We start from the raw sequence: 22,197 nt of genomic DNA, 5'->3' as shown, positions 1-22,197 counted from the left end.
AGGAACTGAGGGAAAACCCTGCAGGTCCCGTGGATTTATCCACTTTAATTTGCCTCAAGATAGCAAGCACCTCCTCCTTTTCAATCTGTACAGTTTCCATGATCTCACTCCTTGTTTCCCTTAACTCCATAGACTTTATGCCAGTTACCTTAGTAAATACAGATGCAAAAAACTTTTAAGATCTCCCTCATTCCCTTTGGTTCCGCACATAGCCGACCACTCTGATCTTCAAGAGGACCACTTTTATCCCTTACAAACCTTTTGCTCTTAATATACCTGTAAAAGCTCTTTGGATTATCCTTCACTTTGACTGTCTTCTTTTAGCCCTCCTGATTACATTTTATATATTTTCTTGCAATTTTTATACTCCTCAAGCACCTTATTTACTGTCTGTTTCCTATACGTGTCATACAACTCTCTCTTCTTCTTTGTGAGAGTTGCTATATCCCTTGAGAACCAATGTTCCTTATTCCTATTCACTTTGCCTTTAATCCTGACAGGAGCATACAAGCTCTGCACTCTCAAAATTTCTCCTTTGAAGGCTTCCCACTTACCGATCACATCCTTGCCAGAGAACAACCTGTCATAAGCCATGCTTTTTAGATCCTTTCTCATTTCTTCAAGTTTGAACTTCTTCCAGTTCAGAACCTCAACCCTAGCACCAGATCTATCCTTGTCCATGATCAAGTTGAAACTAACGGTGCTATGATCACTGGAACCAAAGTGCTCCCCTAAACACACTTCTGTCACTTGTCCTACCTCGTTTCCTAACAGGAGATCCAATAGTGCATCCATTCTGGTTGGTACCTCTACATATTAATTTAGAAAACTTTCCTGAACACACTTTAAAAACTCTAAACCATCTAGATCCCTAAAAGCATGTGAGCCCCAATCAATATGTGGAAAACTAATATCCCCGACCACCACAACTTTATGTTTATGTTCTATACGTCCTGAAATGAATGCCAGCATTGCATTCGCCTTCTTCACCATCGACTCAACCTGGAAGTTATATAGATAGACTGCATATAGAATAGTACAGCACAGTACAGGCCCTTCGGCCCACAATATTGTGCAGACTCTCAAACCCTGCCTCCCTTATACGCCCCCACCTTAGATTCCTCCAGATACCTGTCTCGTTGTCTCTTAAACTTCACTGGTGTATCCGCCTCCACCACTGACTCAGGCAGTGCATTCCACTCACCAACTACTCTCTGAGTAAAAAACCTTCCTCTGATATCCCCCTTGAACCTTAAAGCCATGTCCTCTTGTATTGAGCAGTGGTGCCCTGGGGAAGGGGCGCCGGCTATCCACTCTATCTATTCCTCTTATTATCTTGCACACCTCTATCATGTCTCCTCTCATCCTCCTTCTCTCCAAAAAGTTAAGCCCTAGCTCCCTTAATCTCTGATCGTAATGCATACTCTCTAAACCAGGCAGCATCCTTGTAAATCTCCTCTGTACCCTTTCCAAAGCTTCCACATCCTTCCTATAGTGAGGTGACCAGAACTGGACACAATACTCCAAGTGTGGCCTAACCAGAGTTTTATAGAGCTGCATCATTACATCGCGACTCTTAAACTCTATCCCTCGACTTATGAAAGCTAACACTCCATAAGCTTCCTTAACTACCCTATCTACCTGTGAGGCAACTTTCAGGGATCTGTGGACATGTACCCCGAGATCCCTCTGCTCCTCCACACTACCAAGTATCCTGCCATTTACTTTGTACTCTGCCTTGGAGTTTGTCCTTCCAAAGTGTACCACCTCACACTTCTCCGGGTTGAACTCCATCTGCCACTTCTCAGCCCACTTCTGCATCCTATCAATGTCTCTCTGTAATCTTTGACAATCCTCTACACTATCTACAACACCACCAACCTTTGTGTCGTCTGCAAACTTGCCAACCCACCCTTCTACCCGCACATCCAGATCGTTAATAAAAATCACGAAAAGTAGAGGTCCCAGAACAGTTAACCTTTAAACTAATCTTGCACAATCACCCCCAAGTCCCTTTGCATTTCGGCATTTTGAAATCCCTTGCCATCTAAATAATAGACTGCCAGTTTATTTCTTCCACAAAAGTGCATGACCATACACTTTCCCACTCGAGTGGGAACAGTGTGGCGAGTGCTGTTGGAACAACCCACATCAAACACGTCAGTAAAATAAGACACCTTCCACATCCAACATCTTCTCGATCAACCTCTTCTCCGACATGCAGGTGTCGGGGAGTCCCCAAAGTTGAATGTCTCAGCGGTCCACATTTCATCTATTGCAGGTAATTTCTTCCCGGCTTGCCTCAGGTCCGGGTGACTTAGGTCTCTGAGCGTTTTGAGCATCTTCTCCCTTGTGGTAGGAACTGCGCAGACTTCTGTTCCTTCAGACCCTACAACATCAGGAATAATGCCCTTCTCTTCCACAGTGAAGACAGATGCAAAATACTCATTTCGTCATCAGCCATCTCCTTGTCCCCCGTTATTATTCCCCTGACCTCATTTTCAAGCGGTCCTATATCCACTCTCATTCCCCTTTCAGTTTTAACATACTTGGAAAAATAAACTATTACTATCCACTTTGATATTGTTTGCTTGCTTGCTTTCATATTTCATTTTTCCCGTTTTTTTTTTAGTTGCAATCTGTAGGTTTTTAAAAACTTCCCAATCCCCTGTCTTCCCACTTTTTTTGGGGTTTTGTTTTGCTGTATACCGTTTCTTTTGCTTTTACAATGGCTTTGACTTCCCTTGTCAGCCGCGGTTGTACTATTTTGCCATTTGAGTATTTCTTCATTTTTGGAATACACGTGTCCTGCACCTTCTTCATTTTCCCTAGAAACGCACGCCATTTCTGTACCACTGTAATTTCCTTTGTTCCTCTGAAGCACTGCTACATCAGATTTTGCTTTCTCCCTGTCAGAGTTCACGTTTTTGGGTGTCAGCATCTCAGAGGGTCTACAGTGGGCCCAACGCATTCATGCAAACACGAAGAAGTTGTCATAGTTTCGACGAACCAGTGGCAGGCATCGAAATTTCGGGCACGTCCATTCCCTGGAGTGTGGTTCGCTGTCCCTTTCCCTATGGGACTCAGACTGGATATTATTGCCTGTAACACTCCTGCATGCAATGTGTATCGTCAAAGGACTCGTCCTGAGCACTCGGTGCTCAACTGTAAGAGTTCTATTTGTAGTAATACTGTTTGTGATTTTATCTTTGGATTTCGTTGCTGTCGTCATGTTTATTTCGAGTTTGTGTCTGAATGTATTCCAGACCCAACCCTGTATTTTCCTTCACCACCTCCCATACTTCGTTACAGAAGGGATTCCGACGTCAGGTGTTTGATAAGAATTGGCCTTTCATTGAAGAGTACCGAATGTTTACAGATGATCGTTGGAAGCGGAAGTGGAGTTTAGAACACACAGGGTCGCCAGAGGGTACAGAGGGCTCTAGATTTATCACGGGCACCACCATCCCCACCGTCAAGGGCCTATTCAAGATGCAATGCCTCGAGACGGCGGCATCCATCACTCAGGGCCATCACCACCCGGGACAAGCTCCCTGCTCATTACTACCATTGGGAGCCTCGTACCCCAACGATTCAGCAACACCTCTTTCTCTTGCACCATCGAATTTCTGTTGTCGGACACCAGCTCGATATTTGTTTTGCGGTATTTATTGTTTTTTTTATAATTTACATTAATTTTACATCCTTGCGCTGCACCCTTGGGGCAAAAGAACAAATCTCGGGGCTTACAAGTCACAGATAATGAATTAGTTCGTGATTCTGTTGGAAAACATGCGAGAGGGATAGACAGGATATTTGACACGCTGGCCTTCATCAGTCAGGACATGGAGTACGGGAGTCGGGAGGTCACGTCCCAGTTGTACGAGACGTCGATGAGGCCGCACTTGGAGTTCGGTGCTCGGATTTGGTCGCCCTGCTGTAGGAAGATGCCGCCGAGCTGGGAAGAGTTCAGAGGGAAACTTATGAGGATACTACCAAGACACGAGGGACTGAGTTATGAGCAGGAGTGAGGGTTAATCAGGATATTATGCCTTGGAGTGTCGAGGTGACAGAACAGAGGTGTGTAAAACCACGAGGGGTAAAGACAGCAGCGCCTTTTTGAACAGGATTGCGGTATGGAGAACCAGAAAACAAAGCATTGAGGTGAGAATAGTTGACGAAAGAGGAGGAGAGTGAAATGGGTAAGATAGGTGGAGAGGGTTGGGCGAGAGAGGGGTAGAGAGGGAGTAGAGAAACTAGGGAGAGAGATGGGGGAAGATTTGAGGGAGAGTGAGGGAAGGAGGAATGAGGAGCGAAGACGGAGAGAGAGATTGGAGGGACGGGGGCTAAGAGAGGGTAACATGGCAAATCAGAGTACGAGAGAAAGAGAGAGGACATTGGGGTGGTGGCGCCCGGCAAGAGGGACGGGTGAGTGCGAGTGCGGGAGTGAGTAGAGGGACAAAGAGGGGGCTGTTACTTTGTCCAAGTCGACAGCGCAGGCTTTTGACAGAGATCCTGGATCTTTTCAGGAATATCCGGGCACAAAGGTGCTGGCTTCTCACAGATGAAACGGTGGTGATAATTATTGCAGCTGTTAGTCCTGCCGGATTTACATTCCGTGCACTCGTACTTTCTAAAGGTCACCGTGTACTCGGCCTTAGAGTCCACATCCCTATCAAAGAGGAGTAATCAATTTCAGGGAGGACTGCTTAGATCCGTGCCAATCCCCAAAGTGCTCCCACTGTCCCACCGTCACCCCAGGACCCCGTGTCTATCCCCCTATTCAACCCACTGCCCCACTGTCACCCCACAGAACTCTGTCAAATCCCATAATACTAATCCCACTTCCGACTCTCTTCTCACAATCCGTGTCAGTCACCAGACTAACCCCATTGCCCATTTGCTTCTCACAGAACGTGTCAGTCTCCAGACAAATCCGACTGCCCAATCTCTTCCTTGCTGTCCATGTCAGTCTCCAGATTAAACCCACTGCCCACTCTGTCCCCACAACCCGTGTAAGTTATCAACCTATTCCTCGTGCCCTGCGCTTCCTCCACGAGCATCTGACGGTCCACAGTCTAATCGCGCTGACCGGCTGCTCCCTGCAGCCCTGTATCAGAGTCCAAACTAATTCCACTGACCCACTGTCGGTTCAAAGCCGTCCATGACCCAAAAACTCACCCGTCATTGCATTTTCCAATCCAGTATGTTCCGTGTAATCCTTGTTGATCGTGGAGAGCATTGTAAACAAAATACTGTGAATTTAAATTCCTCTCATTAATGCCTGAGGACGAACACAAGTTAAGGAGCGTCACGCTGTGTCTAACCGCGTGGTTGTGTGATCGGACAGTATGGAGGGTTTCACTCTGTGTCTGCCCCCGGAAGAGTGTGATTTGACGGTGTGGAGGGAGATTCACTCTGTGTCTAACCGCGTGGTTGTGTGATGGGACGGTGTGGAGGGAGATTCACTCTGTGTCTGACACCGGGAGTGTGTGATGGGACGGTGCGGAAGGAGATTCACTCTGTGTCTGACCCCGGGAGTGTGTGATAGGACGGTGTGGAGGGAGATTCACTCTGTGTCTGAGCCCGGGAGTGTGTGATGGGACGGTGTGGAGGGGGATTCACTCTGTGTCTGACCCCGGGAGTGTGTGATGGGACGGTATGGAGGGAGATTCACTCTGTTTCTGACCCCGGGAGTGTGTGATGGGACGGTATGGAAGGGGATTCACTCTGTGTCTGACCCCGGGAGTGTGCGATGGGACGGTGTGGAGGGAGATTCACCCTGTGTCTGACCCCGGGAGCGTGTGATGGGATGGTGTGGAGGGAGATTCACTCTGTATCTGACCCCGGGAGTGTGTGATGGGACGGTATGGAAGGGGATTCACAGTGTGTCTGACCCCGGGAGTGTGTGATGCGGCGATGAGAAGGAGACTTCTTTGTGTCTCTAACACCGGGTGTGTGTGATGGGACGGTGTGGAGAGAGCTTTACTCTGGTGTAGATATACCGTCAATTTCAGACATACCTCTTCCGCTGTTGAATATATTTCAAAAAGCTTTGAACAGGAGTTTGAACAATGCCGCTTTGCCACATCGTAAGATCTTTCAAACGTGGATATGAAATAACACCGGCCTTCATATCTGATCCAGTCCTGGGAACACTCTGGCTCTGCAATTCAGGAACAAGGAACAGTGAATCTCCCACCATATCGTCCAGTACACCCACTAAAAATCAGACACAGAATTTCGCTCTGTCCGCACAGGCCCATCACACATTCCCGCGGTCAGACACAGAGTGATTCTCCCTCCACACCGTCCCATCACACACTCCCGGGGTCAGACACAGAGTGAATTTCCCTCCACACCGTCCCATCACACACTCCCGGGGTCAGACACACAGAGTGAATCTCCCTCCACACAGTCCCATCACACACTCCCGGGGTCAGACACAGAGTGAATCTCCCTCCACACCGTCCCATCACACACTCACGGTGTCAGACACAGAGTGAATCTCCAGGCACAGAGTGAATCTCCCTCCACACCGTCCCATCGCACACTCCCGGGGTCAGTCACAGAGTGAATTTCCCTCCACACCGTCCCATCACACACTCATGGGGTCAGACACACAGAGTGAATCTCCCTCCACACCGTCCCATCACACACTCCCGGGGTCAGACACAGAGTGAATCTCCCTCCACACCGTCCCATCACACACTCCCGGGGTCAGACACACAGAGTGAATCTCCCTCCACACCGTCCCATCACACACTCCCGGGGTCAGACACAGAGTGAATCTCCCTCCACACCGTCCCATCACACACTCCCGGGGTCAGACACAGAGTGAATCTCCCTCCACACCGTCCCATCACACACTCCCGGGGTCAGACACAGAGTGAATCTCCCTCCACACCGTCCCATCACTCATTCCCGGGGTCAGACACACAGAGTGAATCTCCCTCCACACCGTCCCATCACACACTCCCGGGGTCAGACACAGAGTGAATCTCCCTCCACACCGTCCCATCACACACTCCCGGGGTCAGACAAAGAGTGAATCTCCCTCCACACCGTCCCATCACTCATTCCCGGGGTCAGACACACAGAGTGAATCTCCCTCCACACCGTCCCATCACACACTTCCGGGGTCAGACACAGAGTGAGCTCCCTCCACACCGTCCCTTCACGCTGTTGCCGGCATCAGACACTAGGTGTCGCTCCCGCTACACCGTCCCTTCACGCACTTGCCGGCATCAGACACTAGGTGTCGCTCCCGCTACACCGTCCCTTCACGCAGTTGCCGGCATCAGACACTAGGTGCCGCTCCCGCTACACCGTCCATTCACGCACTTGCCGGGATCAGACACTAGGTGTCGCTCCCGCTACACCGTCCCTTGACGCACTTGCCGGGATCAGACACTAGGTGTCGCTCCCGCTACACCGTCCCTTCACGCACTTGCCGGGTTCAGACACAAGGTGTCGCTCCCGCCACACCGTCCATTCACGCACTTGCCGGGATCAGACACAATGTTCCGCTCCCGCGACACCGTCCCTTCACGCACTTGCCGGGATCAGCCACTAGGTGTCGCTCCCGCTACACTGTCCCTTCACGCACTTGACGGGATCAGACACTAGGTGTCGCTCACGCCACACCGTCCCTTCACGCACTTGCCGGGTTCAGACACTGGGTGTCGGTCTCGCCACACGTCTCATCGTACAGTCCCTATATCAGCCCCAGACTACAGCCTCCCCTCCCATCTCTGTCTTGTGATTAGGAGCGCGGGAAGTGGGGATGTTATCTCACCCTTTCTGCTGGACAGCAGTTGGCAGATTTCAGCCTTGGTTTCGTTGAGAGTTCCGTACTTCATTTCGAGGTGTCTGAAGTTGTCAAGGAGATCGGTTTGCATTTGGCGCTGATCAGAGAGATTGCTGCTCAGGACGGAGAGGTTGCTTTCCAGGACTAACACCTTGTTTTCAAGGGTGGAGTGGTTGCTCTCGAGAACAAGTAACTTGCTTTCGAGGACGGAGACGTTGTTGTCGAGGGCCGAAACATTCTTGAGACAGGTCCTCAGGGAGAGATCCAGGCGTGAATTCTCGGATGTCCTGTATTCAAGGGTTGAGTTCAGCTCGTCGTTTTGCAGTCGGCGTTGGCGCTGGGTCCTGTTCATCTCCTGATATTCTTCCAGAAGTCTCTGGTACTTTTGATCGGAGGCGATCAGAGACTGACGGATCTGTAACACTGAGAGAGGAGGTGAAGGGGATGTCATTGTCACGGTGAATCGTGTGTCAGTGCTACAGTGAGCGGTGTGTCGGTACCACGTTAAGGGTTGTGACTGGGAATAAAAGGATCCTTTTCTGTCGGCTGCCAGTGACTAGTTCTGTTCCGCAGGGGTCGGTGTTGAAACCACTTCTTTTCATGCTGTGTATCAATGATTTAGATGATGGAATAGATGGTTGTTGCCAAGTTTGCAGGTATGAAGATTGGTGGAAGGGCAGTTCGTGTTGAGGACACAGGTAGGATGCAGAAGGACTTAACAGATCTGGAGAATGGGCAAGAAATTAGGAAATGAAATACAATGTTGGAAAATGCATGGTCATGCACTTTGGCAGTAGAAATAAATGTGGGGACTATTTTCTAAATGTGGAGAAAACCCAGGAATCTGAGATGCAGAGGGACTTGGGAGTCCTTGTGCAGAACACCCTGAAGGATAACTGAAGGTCGAGTCGGTGGTGAGAAAGGCAAATTCAAAGTTAGTATTCATTTCTAGAGGTGTGGAATACGAGGGTAGGGATGTGATTGTGAAGCTTTATAAGGCACAGGTGAGGCCTCACCTGGAGTATTGTGAACAGTTGCGGGCCCCATATCTTAGAAAAGATGTGCAGGCGTTGGAGACAGTACACAGGGGGTTCACACGGGTGATTCAGCGAATGGTTGGTTTATCATACGAGGATGGTTTGATAGATCTGGGTCTGAACTCTGTGGGAATTAGAAGAATGACGGGGCATCTCATTAAAACCTTTCGAATGTTGAAAGGCCTGGACAGGGTCGATGTGGAAAAGATGTTTCCCCTGGTGGGGGAGTATAAATTAAAACAGCAGAGCCTCAGGACAGAGGGGCGCCATTTCAAAGCAGTGTTGTGGAGAAATTTCTTTATCTGGATGGTGGTGAATTTGTGGAATTTGTTACCATAGGCAGCCTTGGAGGCCACGTTGTTGGATGTATTGAAGGCAGAGATTGATAGCTTCTTGATTGGTGCGCAGATCGATGGTCACGTTGAAGAGCCTGTAGGTGTCACAGTGAGTGTGTCTCAGTGTCACGGTGAAGGGTGTGTCGGTGTCACAGTGAGTGTGTCTCAGTGTCACGGTGAAGGGTGTGTAGGTGTCACAGTGAGTGTGTCTCAGTGTCACGGTGAAGGGTGTGTCGGTGTCACTGTGAGGTGTGTTTCGGAGCCGACTTGATACAGGTTCTCTGGGAGAGATTCGGCTGGGAAATCTCAGATATCTTGGATTAGAAGGTTGAAGTTTACTCATGGACTTGTGGTCGACATTGGGGTTGGGTCCTGTTCATCTCCTGATAGTCATCCCTAAGGAGTTTGTCGTTTGGGTCGGAGGTGATCTGAGATGGTGTAGGTTGTTTGGCGTTTACAGTGTGTCAGCGACACGCTACTGAGCGGGTCACGGAGGGTGGTGCGTCAGTGTCACAGTGAGCGCTGTGCTGGTGGCACAGTGAGGGGCGTCGGCGCCACCGTCCGGTACGTGTCTGAGAAAGGCTGAGAGGCTTAACAGGGTATCAGCTAGTTTTCTGTTGTTGTCATGATGGGGGCTGCGTCAGTGTTGCAGTGATAGTTTATTCCCTGTCACACCGAGTCGGAGTTTCAGTGAGAGACGCGTAGCTGTCACTGTTGTGGGTGTTTTTTGATCCATGTGAGAGTTGTACCAAGTCACATCGCGATGTATCTCTATGTCACGGTGAGAGATATGTCGGGATCACAGTGCGAGATTTGACGTGTTGCAGTGAGAGACTCGTCGGTGTCATAGTGTCCAGTGGTTTGATGTTGCAGTGGAAAACATGTCGACGTCGCTGTGAGTGGCGTGTCTGTGTCAAGTGAAAGGACCATTTGATGTTTAAAATAGGATCGAAAAGTAATCCGGGAAATTATCGGCCGGTGAGTTTAACATCAGTAGTAGGTAAGTTATTGGAGGGAGTACTAAAAGGCAGAATCTACAAGCATTTGGATAGACAGGGACTTATTAGGGAGAGTCAACATGGTTTTGTGCGTGGTAGGTCATGTTTGACCAATCTATTGGAGTTTTTCGAGGAGGTTACCAGGAAAGTGGATGAAGAGAAGGCAGTGGATATTGTCTACATGGACTTCAGTAAGGCCTTTGACAAGGTCCCGCATGGGAGATTAATTAGGAAAATTCAGTCCTTAGGTATACATAGAGAGGTGGTAAATTGGATTAGACATTAGCTCGATGGAAGAAGCCAGAGAGTGGTGGTAGAGAATTGCTTCTCTGAGTGGAGGCCTGTGACTAGTGGTGTGCCACAGGGAGCAGTGCGGGATACGTTGTTATTTGTCATCTATATCAATGATCTGGATGATAATGTGGTAAATTGGATCAGCAAGTTTGCTGATGATACTAAGATTGGAGATGTAGTAGACAGTGAGGAAGGTTTTCAGAGCCTGCAGAGGGACTTGGACCAGCTGGAAAAATGGGCTGAAAAATGGCAGGTGGAGTTTAATACAGACAAGTGTGAAGTATTGCACGTTGGAAGGACAAACCAACGGAGAACATACAGGGTTAATGGTAAGGCACTGAGGAGTGCAGTGGAACAGAGGGATCTGGGAATACAGATAAAAAATTCCCTCAAAGTGTCGTCACAGGTAGATAGGGTCGTAAAGAGAGCTTTTGGTACATTGGTCTTTATTAATCGAAGTATTGAGTATAAGAGCTGGAATGTTATGATGAGGTTGTATAAGGCATTGGTGAGGCCGAATCTGGAGTCTTGTGTTCAGTTTGGTCACCAAATTACAGGAAGGATATAAATAAGGTTGAAAGAGTGCAGAGAGGGTTTACAAGGATGTTGCCGGGACTTGAGAAACTCAGTTACAGAGAAAGGTTGAATAGGTTAGGTCTTTATTCCCTGGAGCGTAGAAGAATGAGGGGAGATTTAATAGAGGTATATAAAATAATGATGGGTATTGATAGAGTGAATGCAAGCAGGCTTTTTCCACTGAGGCAAGGGGAGAAAAAAAACAGAGGACATGGGTTAAGGGTGGGGGGGGGGAGTTTAAAGGGAACATTAGGTGGGGCTTCTTTACACAGAGAGCGGTGGGAGTATGGAATGAGCTGCCAGACGAGGTGGTAAATGCGGGTTATTTTTTAACATTCAAGAATAAATTGGACAGATACATGGATGGGAGGTGTATGGAGGGATATGGTCCGTGTGCAGGTCAGTGGGACTAGGCAGAAAATGGTTCGGCACAGCCAAGAAGGGCCAAAAGGCCTGTTTCTGTGCTGTAGTTTCTATGGTTCTATGGTCACGGTGGATGTGTCGGTGTCACAGTATGTTTAATGTTGTTCTCACAGTCAGAATTAGTGGGTGACACTCTGACGGGCTTGTCGGTGTCACGTAGAGGGATTTGTCTTTGTGACGGTGACTGTTATGTCGGTGTTTCGGTGGAGCGGCTGTTACTGTCATGATAAGAGATGAGACCGTTTCAAAGTGACGAACGTGTCTGTGTCACAGTGAGGGATGTGTCCACATCACAGTGCGTGACGTGTCGGTGCCACGCCGAGGGTCGTGTCAGTGTTACCGTGAATCGTTACTACATTATGTTGTGTGTTGACATCAGGTTGAGTGATATAACGGTATCACGCTGAGGGATGTGTTGGTGGGCGTCGTGTCGGTGTCACGTGTCGTGGTCATGCTGAGAGACCCGACAGTAACACAGTGACGGGTGTGTTGATATTACGGTAAAGGGTGTTTCTGGGAAATGTGGGGAATATGTCGCTGCCACAGTAGCCATTTTATATTCTCTGTTGTTTGGTCGTTCTCGACCGGTGTTCAACTCACCATGAATCCTCCAGCAGAGACCCGTGAGAACGAGGGTCGCTTTTAAAAAGCAGATTAGCCATATGCTTGAATCTGTTCTGTGTCTCCTTGTGGGTCGTTCACTGCCCATGTTTCCTGTGGAAAAATCGTTCCTTGCCTTTGTTAATCCATCGTCACATTCCCTGATCTACCCCACCCCTGCTCTTCCGACCCTCTGAGTGAAAACCACTCTCTTTCGCTCATGCAGAGCAGTGAGCGTAAATCACAGAACATTACAGAACCTTCGGCCCAGATTATTTGCTAGACCAATAATAATTTAAACCTAAATCGTTTTTAACTATACAATGTCCAACTCCTCCAATCCCTGCAATTCCATGTGTCCGTCAAGGAGCCGTTTTAAACGCCTCCATCGCATCGCCTTCACCACCAACTCTGACAGCACTTTCCAGTCAGCCACGGTCTCTGTGTAAACAAATCCTTGCCTCTCATATCTCCCATAAAGATATCCCCTCTCACCTTCCACTCCGTGGTATTGTACATTTCTCTCTGGGGAAGAAATGCACCGGTTCCCTGATCCATCTCTGTCTCTCGTAATGTCACCCCTCTTCCGTTAATGCCTTCCGATTTCTGACATCTGAAAACAGGGAACCGCGAAATATCGTGCTGACCGGCCTGCTCCTCCTGCCAGCAAGTTTCAATAATGGCGACCAGATCAAACTGCGAAGTGTTCATTCGTGCCCTGAGCTCACATGCCTTTATTTAAAACTTCCAACATTGAAAGATATGCACCACAGGACATGTCCGCTTCTTGCTCGGCCGTGTGTGATTGCCGCCTATTTCTGCAGTCTTTACAATATCTGTCTCCACATAGACTCCGCTATCCGTTCGGCAACTCTGCGTCCTATCTCCCAGCAGCTCGAGTTTAACCAACTCTCACCAAATTCCCACATGCACAGTACTGGCAAGTCACCTCGCTCGGATATTAGTTCTCCTCCAGTTTGTCTGTAAACTGGCCCATCAGCCACCAGCTAAAATGTATGGTCCTCCTATGTCCTCTCCAACAATGGCCGCTCCACTTGCGCTGCCTGAAATTAGTTTGCACTTGCTACAGAAACCTGTCCCATGATTGTCTGCTGCTCAAATGTCGAAATTTCCGCAAAGTACTGTTTATAATGCACACTCCCAGAAAGTGTGAGTTCCCATTTACTGGTTGCCTGTCTCTGACTGGAGTCTGATTAAAGGCCAGACTATCGCCTCACACTCAACCGGTGTAAGAAAAAGGGTGAAACTCCCTTCCTCCCCGACACTCCCCGCTCATTAATCCCAAGCACATCGGCATTCAGTCGTCCGGAATTGTGCGTGTCTCCCGGGGATTGTGAACGTGTGGAACCCGATGGAAGCGTAGGATGGAGGAGGCCAGAGAAAGGGTGTTGAGATTGCAGCCTTTGGTGCAAGTGTTTTCTGTCCAAACGAGCGGCATTCAGAGTTGTGGTAACACTCAGAACCGAGAGGTTAATAACTTGTGGAGGGGGCAGTTGTGAGCTCTAAGATGTGGAGGTCTCTAGGGGATGGAGTTGGTCACGGACACGGGGAGGAGCGTAGCGGAGTCAGGGCGTGACGGAAACAGGGAAGTGTGCAGAGGAGGACGTGTGTCACGGATTTCGGTGGTGTTTTTTGAGGGGAAGGGGATAATGGAGAGGGGGAGGCGTGTGTTTAGTGTTGCGATGCAGGACGTGTCGGTGTATCAGTGTCACGATGAAGAACGTGTCGGTGTCACGGCGAGCAGTGTGTCGGTGGTTTCTGTGCCCCGTTGAATGCGGTGGCGCCCTGTTCCATTAGCAGTGTTTATAACCCACGCCCCCGCTTGTATACCAAAGTCCCTCTCTCCTTCAACATTTCCGACCATTCACAGTATAGTCCATTCCCTTTTACACTAAATTTAAAAGCGCTTGGGATTCAAATTACCAAAGACACTATTGCCAGAAGACACCTTGTCGAAATCCACACGTACCAGATCCTTTCTGATCCAAACAATTTTGTCCTTGCGCCAGTTTAGAACCTAAACCCCTGCACAAACCTTTAACATCTGCCTTGTTTCGTTCCGCAGTAGGAGGTCAATTATTGCTCTCTCCCTCTGTGTTCGGGACCTCTGCGAGCTGATTCAGGAATCTTCGCTGATCATTTATGACAAATGGTGGGCAAAGGTGATAGGGTAATGGATGAACTGAATGAAATTTATATTAGGCAGGAAATGGTGTTGGAGAAACTGTTGGGTCCGAAGGCTGATAAGTCCCCGGGACCTGATCGTCTGTATCCCAGGGTACGTAAGGAGGTGGCTTTAGAAATCACGGACGCGTTGGTAATCATTTTGCAATGTTCTATAGATTCAGGATTAGGTCCTGTGGATTGGAGGGTGGCTAATATTGTCCCACTTTTCAAGAAAGTAGGGAGAGAGGAAACAGGGAATTATAGACGGTTAGCCTGACGTCAGTGGTGGGAATACTGCTGGAGTCAATTATAAAAGATGAAATTACGACACATGTAGATAGGAGTAACAGGATAGTTCGGAGTCAGCATGGATTTACAAAGGGGAAATCGTGCTTGACTAATCTTCTGGAGATTTTTGAGGATGCAACTATGAAAATGTACCAGGGAGAGCCAGTAGATGTAGTGTACCTGGACTTTCAGAAAGCCTTTGATAAAGTCCCACATAGGAGATTAGTGGGCAAAATTAGGTTACATGGTATTGGGGGTAGAGTATTCACATGGATTGAAAATTGGCTGGCTTACAGGAAACAAAGAGTAGCGATTAACGGGTCCCTTTCGGAATGGCAGGCGGTGACCAGTCGGGTACCGCAGGGTTCAATGCTAGGACCGCTGCTGTTTACAATATATATTAATTGATTAGATGAGGGGATTTAAAGTAACATTAGCAAATTTGCAGATGACACAAAACGGACTGGCAGTGTGAAATGTGTGGATAATGTTATGAGAATTCAGGGTGAATTGGACAGGCTGGATGTGTGGGCGGATGCATGGCAGATGCAGTTTAATGTGGATAAAAGCTGAGGTTATCCACTTTGGTCGTAAGAACAGGTAGGCAGATTATTTCCTAAATGCAGTCACGTTTGGAAAAGGGGAAGTACAACGAGATATAGGTATTCTTGCGCATCAGTCATTGAAAGCAAGCATGCAGGTACAGCAGGCAGTGAAGAAAGCTAATGGCATGCTGGCCTTCATAACAAGGGGAATTGAGTATAAGAGCAAAGAGGTCCTTCTGCAGCTGTACAGGGCCCTGGTGAGACCACATCCGGAGTACTGTGTGCAGTTTTGGTCTCCGAATTTGAAGAACGACATTCTTCCTATTGAGGGAGTGCAGCGTAGGTTCACTGGGTTAATTCCCGGGATGGCGGGACTGTCATATGTTGAACGATTGGAGCGACTGCGCTTGTATACACTGGAATTTAGAAGGATGAGAGGGGATCAGATTGAAACGTATAAGATTATTAAGGGTTTGGACACGGTGGAGGCAGGAAGCATGTTCCCGCTGATGGGTGAGTCCAGAACCAGAGGCCACAGTTTAAGAATAAGCGGTAGGCCATTTAGAACGGAGTTGAGGAAAAACTTTTTTCACACAGAAAGTGGTCGATATATGGAATGCTTTGCCCCAGAAAGTAGTGGAGGCCAAGTCTCTTGATACTTTCAAGAAAGAGATGGATAAAGCTCTTAAAGAGAGCGGACTCAAAGGTTATGGGTATAAGACATGAAATAGATATTAATTGTGGATGTTCAGCCATGATCGCAGTGAATAGCGGTGCTGGTTTGAAGAGCCGAATAGCCTGCAACCATTGTCTAGTGTCTATTTTCTATTGACATGCTCCATCCCACTGGTCCACATCCACAATATGTTTCATGAGAAGGATGTAATGGAGAATTGGAGGTAATCTAAAGGTGAATTTTTGAGGGTACAGAATTTTTATGTTCCTGGTAGGTTGAAAGGAAATATTAAAAGTTTGAGAGAGCCATGGTTATCAAGAGATATTGGAAACTTGTTTCGGAAAAAAAGAGAGAGATCTACAATAAAAATAGACAGCTTGGAGTAAATGAGGTGCTCGAGGAATATAAATAATGTAAAAAAATAATCTTGAGAAATAAATCAGAAAAGCTAAAATAAGATATGAGGTGGCTTTGGCAACTAAGGGGAAAATAAATCCAAAGAGTTTCTACAGTTATACTAATAGCAAAAACGATAGTGAGGGATAAAATTGATCCTTTAGAGAATCGGAGTGGACGGCTATGTGCGGAGCGAAAAGAGATTGGGGAGATTTTGAACAATTTATTTTCTTCGGTATTCACTAAGGAGAAGGGTATTGAATTGTGTAAGTTAAGGGAAATAAGTCGGGTCGTAATGGAAACTATGATGATTAAATAAGAGGAAGTACTGGCGCTTTTAATGAATATAAAAGTGGATAAGTCTCCAGGTCCTGACAGGATATTACCTAGGACCTTGAGAGAATTTAGTTTGGAAATAGCAGGAACTCTGACAGAAATATTTCACTGGTCATTAGAAACGGGGATGGTGCCGGAGGATTGGCGTATTGCTTATGTTGTTCCACTGTTTTATAAGGGTTCCTAAGTAACCCTAAACATTATCGGCCTGTGAGTTTGATGTCAGTGGTGGGTAAATTGATGGAAAGTATTCTTTGAGATGGTATATATAATTATCTGGATAGACAGGGTCTGATTAGGAACAGTTACATGGATTTGTGCGTGAAAGGGCATGATTGATAAAGCTTATTGTTTTTTTGAAGAGATTACGAGCAAAGGTGACGAGGGTAAAGCGGTGGAAGTTGTCCATATGGACTTCAGTAAGGCCTTTGACAAATTTCCACACGGAAGGTGAGATCGGAAGGTTCAATCGTTAGGTATTAATATTGAAGTAGTGGAATTGATTCAGCAGTGGCTGTATGGAAAACGCCAGAGATTCGTGGTGAATAACAGTTTGTCAGTTTGGAGGCCGGTGACCAGTGGTGTGTCTCAGGGATCTGTACTGGGTGCAGTGTAGTTTGTCATATACATTAATGATCTGGATGATGGGCTGGTAAATTGGATGAGTCAGTATGCAGATGATACTAAGACAGGTGGAGTTGTGGATATTAGAGTAGGTTTTCAAAGCTTGCAGAGACATTTAGGCCAGTGAGAAGAGTGGGCTGAAAGATGGCAGATGGAGTTTAATGCTGATGAATGTGAGGTGCTACATTTTGGTAGGACTAATCAAAATAGGACATACATGGTAAATGGTAGGGCATTGAAAAATGCAGCAGAACAGAGGGATCTAGGAATAATGGTGCATAGTTCCCTGAAGGTGGAATCTCATGTGGATAAGGTGGTGAAGAAAGCTTTTGGTTAGCTGGCCTTTATACATCATAGCATTGGGTATAGGAGTTGGGACGTTATGATGAAATTGTATAAGGCATTGCTAAGGCCAAGTTTGTATACGGTTATAGGATTATAGCAAAGATGTCAACACAATTCAGAAAGTACAGAAAAGATTTACTGGAATGTTATCTGGGTTTCATCTCCTAAGTTACAGAGAAAGGTTGATCAAGTTGGGTCTTTATCCTTTGGAGCGTGGAAGCCTGAGGGGTCACTTGATAGAGGTATTTAAAATATGGGGGGGGGAACAGATAGAGTTGACTTGGATAGCTTTTTCTTTTCCATTGAGAGTGGGGGAGATTCAAACAAGAGGACATGAGTTGAGAGTTAAAGGGCAAAAGTTTAGGGGTAACACGAGGGGGAACATCTTTACTCAGAGTGGTGGCTGTGTGGAACGAGCTTCCAGCAGAAGTGGTCGAGGCAGGTTCGATGTTGTCATTTAAAGTTAAATTGGATAGATATATGGACAGGAAAGGAATGGAGGGTTATGGGCTGTTTGCAGGTCGGTGGGACAAGGTGAGAGTAAGAGTTCGGCACGGATTAGAAGGGCCGAGATGGCCTGTTTCCTTGCTGTAATCGTTATATTCTTATACGGTTATATGGTCCTTTTGCAGTATGCGACTTACAGTCAATATGCGGACAGCTAAAACTGCCCGTTATCACAATCTTATATTTCACTTCTATTTTCTGACGAAGATGCACCACAGGCTACTCTGGGAGGCGAGGGAAGAAACTGCTAAGCCTCTGGCAATGATCATTGCATCATCAATGGGGACTGGAGAAGATCCGGAGGATCGGAGGGTTGCGGATGTTGTTCTGTTATTCAAGGAAGGGAGTAGAGACAGCCCAGGAAATTATAGACCATTAAGTCTCACTCCAGTGGTTGGTACGTTGTTGGAAAAGATCCCGAAAGGCAGGATTTATGAACATTTGGAGAGGCGAAATATGTTAGGAATAGTCAGCATGGCATTGTCAGGGGCAGGTCGTGCCTTACGAGCACGATTGAATTTTCTGAGGATGTGATTAAACACATTGATGAAGGAAGAGCAATAGATGTAGTGTATAAGGATTTCAGCAAGGCATTTGGTTAGGTAGCCCATGCAAGGCTAATTGGGACAGTAATGAGGCATGGGATCCAAGGGGACATTGCTTTGTGGATTCAGAATTGGCTTGGTCAAAGAACGCAAAGAGAGATTGTAGACGGGTCATATTCTGCATGGAGGTCGGTGACCAGTGGTGTGCCTCCGGGATCTGCTCTGGGTCCCCTTCTCTACGTGATTTTTATAAATGACCTGGATGAGGAAGTGGAGGGATGGGTTAAGTAAATTTGCTGAAGACACAAAGGTTGCGGGTGCTGTGGAGATGTCGGGGGGTACGTTTTTGACACAGAGATTGTTGAGTGCGTGGAATGGGATGCCGGCGGCGGTGGTGGAGGCGGATAAGGTAGGGTCTTTTAAGAGATACCTGGATAGGAACATGGAGCTCAGAAAAATGTACGGCTATGCGTAACCCGAGGAGGAAAGTGTAAACTCTGAGATGTGGAGATCTCTAGGGGATAGAGTTGGTCACCCGGACGGGGAGGAGCGTAGTGGAGTTAGAGGATTCCACGGAAGGGCTGTTGTGCATGGTAGATGGTGTCTCACGGAGATCAGAGGTGCTTGTGAAGGGTAGGCGATAATGGAGACGGGGAGGTGTGTGTCAATGTTACGATGCAGGGCGTAACAGTGTATCGCTGTCACGATGAACAACGTGTCGCTGTCACGGTGAGTGTGTGGACCAGTGTCACGGTAAGGGTACATACAATGTCACATTGGGCCGCTTCCCCCCCCCCCCCACACTTCCCATTCACAGTGTGGGTACCCCAGCCTTGTACCTCAAAGCCCCTCTCTCCTTCAACACTTCCTACAATTCACAGTGTCGGCTCTTCCCTGTAACACTGACTTTAAACAGAACTTGGGCTCTAAGTTACCAAGTATATCTTTGTCAGAACACAACTTGTCCAAATCTACACTTTCCAGGTTCTTTCTGATCCAAGGTAGAATTGACCTTGCTCCAATTTAGAATCTAAACCCGATGGCCAGTCCCGTTTTTTTTCCCATAATTACCTTAACACTAATGGCTTTATGATCACGAGATACAAATTTTCCACCTCCTTTGTCTGATTCCGTAGCAGGAGAACATGTATTGATTTTTTTTTTTTTTTTTTCGTCGTTGGGCCTTCTACGTACTGATTAAAGAAACTTCCCTGAATGTTTGTGACAAACTATCTCCCACTTGTCCATTTGAAATATACGGCCCTCAGTCAATACGTGAAAAGCTAAACTCACCTGCTATCATAATCTTATGTTTCCTTCAACAGTCTGCGATCTCTCTACAGCTTTGTTTCTCCGAACACAGCAGACTGATGGCTGGTCCAAATGGTCATACATTTCTTATTCCTCATTTCCACCCACAACGCCTCACTTAGACGAGTTGTCTTGCCTGTTCTGACTGTGCACTCGTGTGACGTTTTCTCAGCCTAGTAATGTCACCCCTCCTCCATTAATTCCTTCCTCTTTTTGACGACTAAAAATAGGGAAACCCGAAATCATGTGCTGTCCGGCTTGCTCCGCCTGCAACCAAGTCTCAATAATGGCAACAGTATTATAATTCAATGTGTTGATTCATGCCCTGAGCTCATCCGCCTTTACTTAAAACTGGCAGCATTGAAGTATACGCAGATCAGAACACCAGTCACAACATGCTCCACAGATTGATTCCAGCCTTTGTCTGAATTATTTACAACATCTGTCTCCACACCGACACCGCTGTCTGCTCTGAAACTCTGAATCCCATCCCCCTGCAACTCGAGTCCAACAGCTCTCCCAAAATCCCTCATGCACAGTACAGGCAAACCTTCCCGCGAGGAGATCAGTTCCCCTCCATTACAGTTGTTAACCGTCTTCCATCTGCTCTGTACAGATCCCACCGTCCTTGGGAAAAAAAAAAACACAATGATCCCAAATTCTGAAGCCTCCCACCTGCACACACACTCGAGCCACGTGTTAAACTGTATGGTCTTCCTATGTCTGAATCCCATTTCCCTGCAACTAGAGTTCAACAACTCTCCCCAAATCCCGGGGACGGTTAATGGTCCTGTCCTTCCATTTCATTGGTGAATCCCTGATCTCACTTTGTATAACCACCTTTCCATTCATACCGGTGTCATTGTTACCTATGTGGACCAGGACCTCCTGTTGCTCGCTCACCCAGTTAAGAAACATAGCGAAGGAATGCTGTGCTGAGAAAAGAGGAAGGAAGGGGAGGCCACAGAAAGGGTGTTCGTATTGCAGCCTTTGGGGCAGAACGTGTGAGTTACCATTTTCTTGCTCCCTATCTCTCATTACAGTCTGTTTAAAGGCTGAAATCCTCTGACCCAGGACTATGAGTCAGAGACAGAGCGAGGCTCCCTCCAGAGTATCCCATCAGACTCTCCTGGAATCTACGCAACGATCCGTCACACACTGCCGGGGTCAGACACGCAGTGAAACTCCCTCCACACCGTCCCATCACACACTCCCGGGGTCAGACACAGAGTGAAGCTCCCTCTAAACCGTCCCATCACACTCTCCCGGGGTCAGACACAGAGTGAAGCACCCTCTACACCGTCCTATCACACACTCCCTGGGACAGGCACAGAGTGAAGCTCCCTCTACACCGTCCCATCACACACTCCCGGGGTCAGAAACAGAGTGAAGCACCCTCTACACTCTCCTATCACACACTCTCAGGATCAGACACAGAGTGAAGCACCCTCTACACTCTCCTATCACACACTCCCTGGGTCAGGCACAGAGTGAAGCTCCCTCTACACCGTCCCATCACACACTCCCTGGGTCAGACACAGAGTGAAGCACCCTCTACACTCTCCTATCACACACTCTCAGGATCAGACACAGAGTGAAGCTCCCTCTACACCTTCCTATCACACACTCCCGGGGTCAGGCACAGAGTGAAGCTCCCTCTACACCGTCCTATCACACACTCCCGGAGTGAGGCACAGAGTGAAGCTCCCTTCTCACCGTCCCAAAACACACTTCCTTGTTCAGGCAACCAGTAAAACTCACTAAATATTATCCCATCACACTCCCGGAGTCGGACATGTGAAGTACCACCCGCACCATCGCAGCACACTCCACTGGAGTCAGAAAAACTGAGCAACGCTCTCCCTCCTCCAGTCTCCCCACTCACCAATACCCAGCACTTCGGCGTTCCAGTAATCTCGAATTATGTGTGTCTCTCGGAGGTGGTGTGTGTGTGTGACCGGATGGTGTGCTGCTGGAAGAGGAAGGAAGGGGAGGAGAGAGGAGGCCAGGGAAAGGGAGTTTTTTTTTTTTTTGGCATATTCTGATGCAAGTAGTGTGGAACCACAAGACCGGCCTGGGCATGCAGAGCTTGAAGAGGTTCAAAGCCTGGCGATAGATATCCTGTGGAAGGGGGAGGTGTAGCACCACAAGTAATTTCTCCCTCAGACCTCCCACAATTGCCTCTGAACACAGGAAGTGAGGGCGAGGTGCGGGGCGGAGATTCGAAAGGTTTTACTGGATGGAGCGTTTCACGGCAACGGGGTGGGCGGTAAGGAAGGTAGGGAATATGTGCAGGAGAGGCAATGGGTCACGGAGAATGGTAGCTTGAAAGGAAGGGAGGCGTGACGGAGACTGGAGTGGTGT

General features: G+C 47.7%; 1 protein-coding gene across 1 annotated transcript; it reads right to left on the bottom strand.

Moving 5' to 3' along the window:
* Window positions 1-3,762: 3,762 nt before the first annotated feature.
* LOC134341597 (B-cell differentiation antigen CD72-like) lies at window positions 3,763-21,761 on the bottom strand. The gene is made up of 5 exons (XM_063039458.1): window positions 21,719-21,761; window positions 12,074-12,187; window positions 7,799-8,233; window positions 6,024-6,166; window positions 3,763-3,958 (listed from the first exon to the last, which is right to left on the bottom strand). Exons 2-5 carry the CDS (start codon window positions 12,180-12,182, stop codon window positions 3,839-3,841), a joined length of 807 nt encoding a protein of 268 aa, XP_062895528.1. The 5' UTR covers window positions 12,183-12,187; window positions 21,719-21,761; the 3' UTR covers window positions 3,763-3,838.
* Between the last annotated feature and the right edge of the window lie 436 nt (window positions 21,762-22,197).

Source organism: Mobula hypostoma, unplaced genomic scaffold (genome assembly GCF_963921235.1).
Source record: "Mobula hypostoma unplaced genomic scaffold, sMobHyp1.1 scaffold_36, whole genome shotgun sequence".
Classification (NCBI taxonomy): domain Eukaryota; kingdom Metazoa; phylum Chordata; class Chondrichthyes; order Myliobatiformes; family Myliobatidae; genus Mobula; species Mobula hypostoma.
The sequence above is the reverse complement of the archived record's forward strand: the minus strand, read 5'-3'. Positions and strand labels throughout refer to the sequence as shown.

What these genes read in the sequence shown, in the direction of transcription:
- LOC134341597 (XM_063039458.1), bottom strand. Translation starts at nt 12,182, where the DNA reads ATGGGCAGTGAACGACCCACAAGGAGACACAGAACAGATTCAAGCATA. An exon ending in TCTCTGCTGGAGGATTCATG is followed by an intron (nt 8,234 to 12,073) that starts GTGAGTTGAACA and finishes CTCCTCTCTCAG; the next exon opens with TGTTACAGATCCGTCAGTCT. An exon ending in TATATTCAACAGCGGAAGAG is followed by an intron (nt 3,959 to 6,023) that starts GTATGTCTGAAA and finishes AACTCTTCCCAG; the next exon opens with CTCGGCGGCATCTTCCTACA.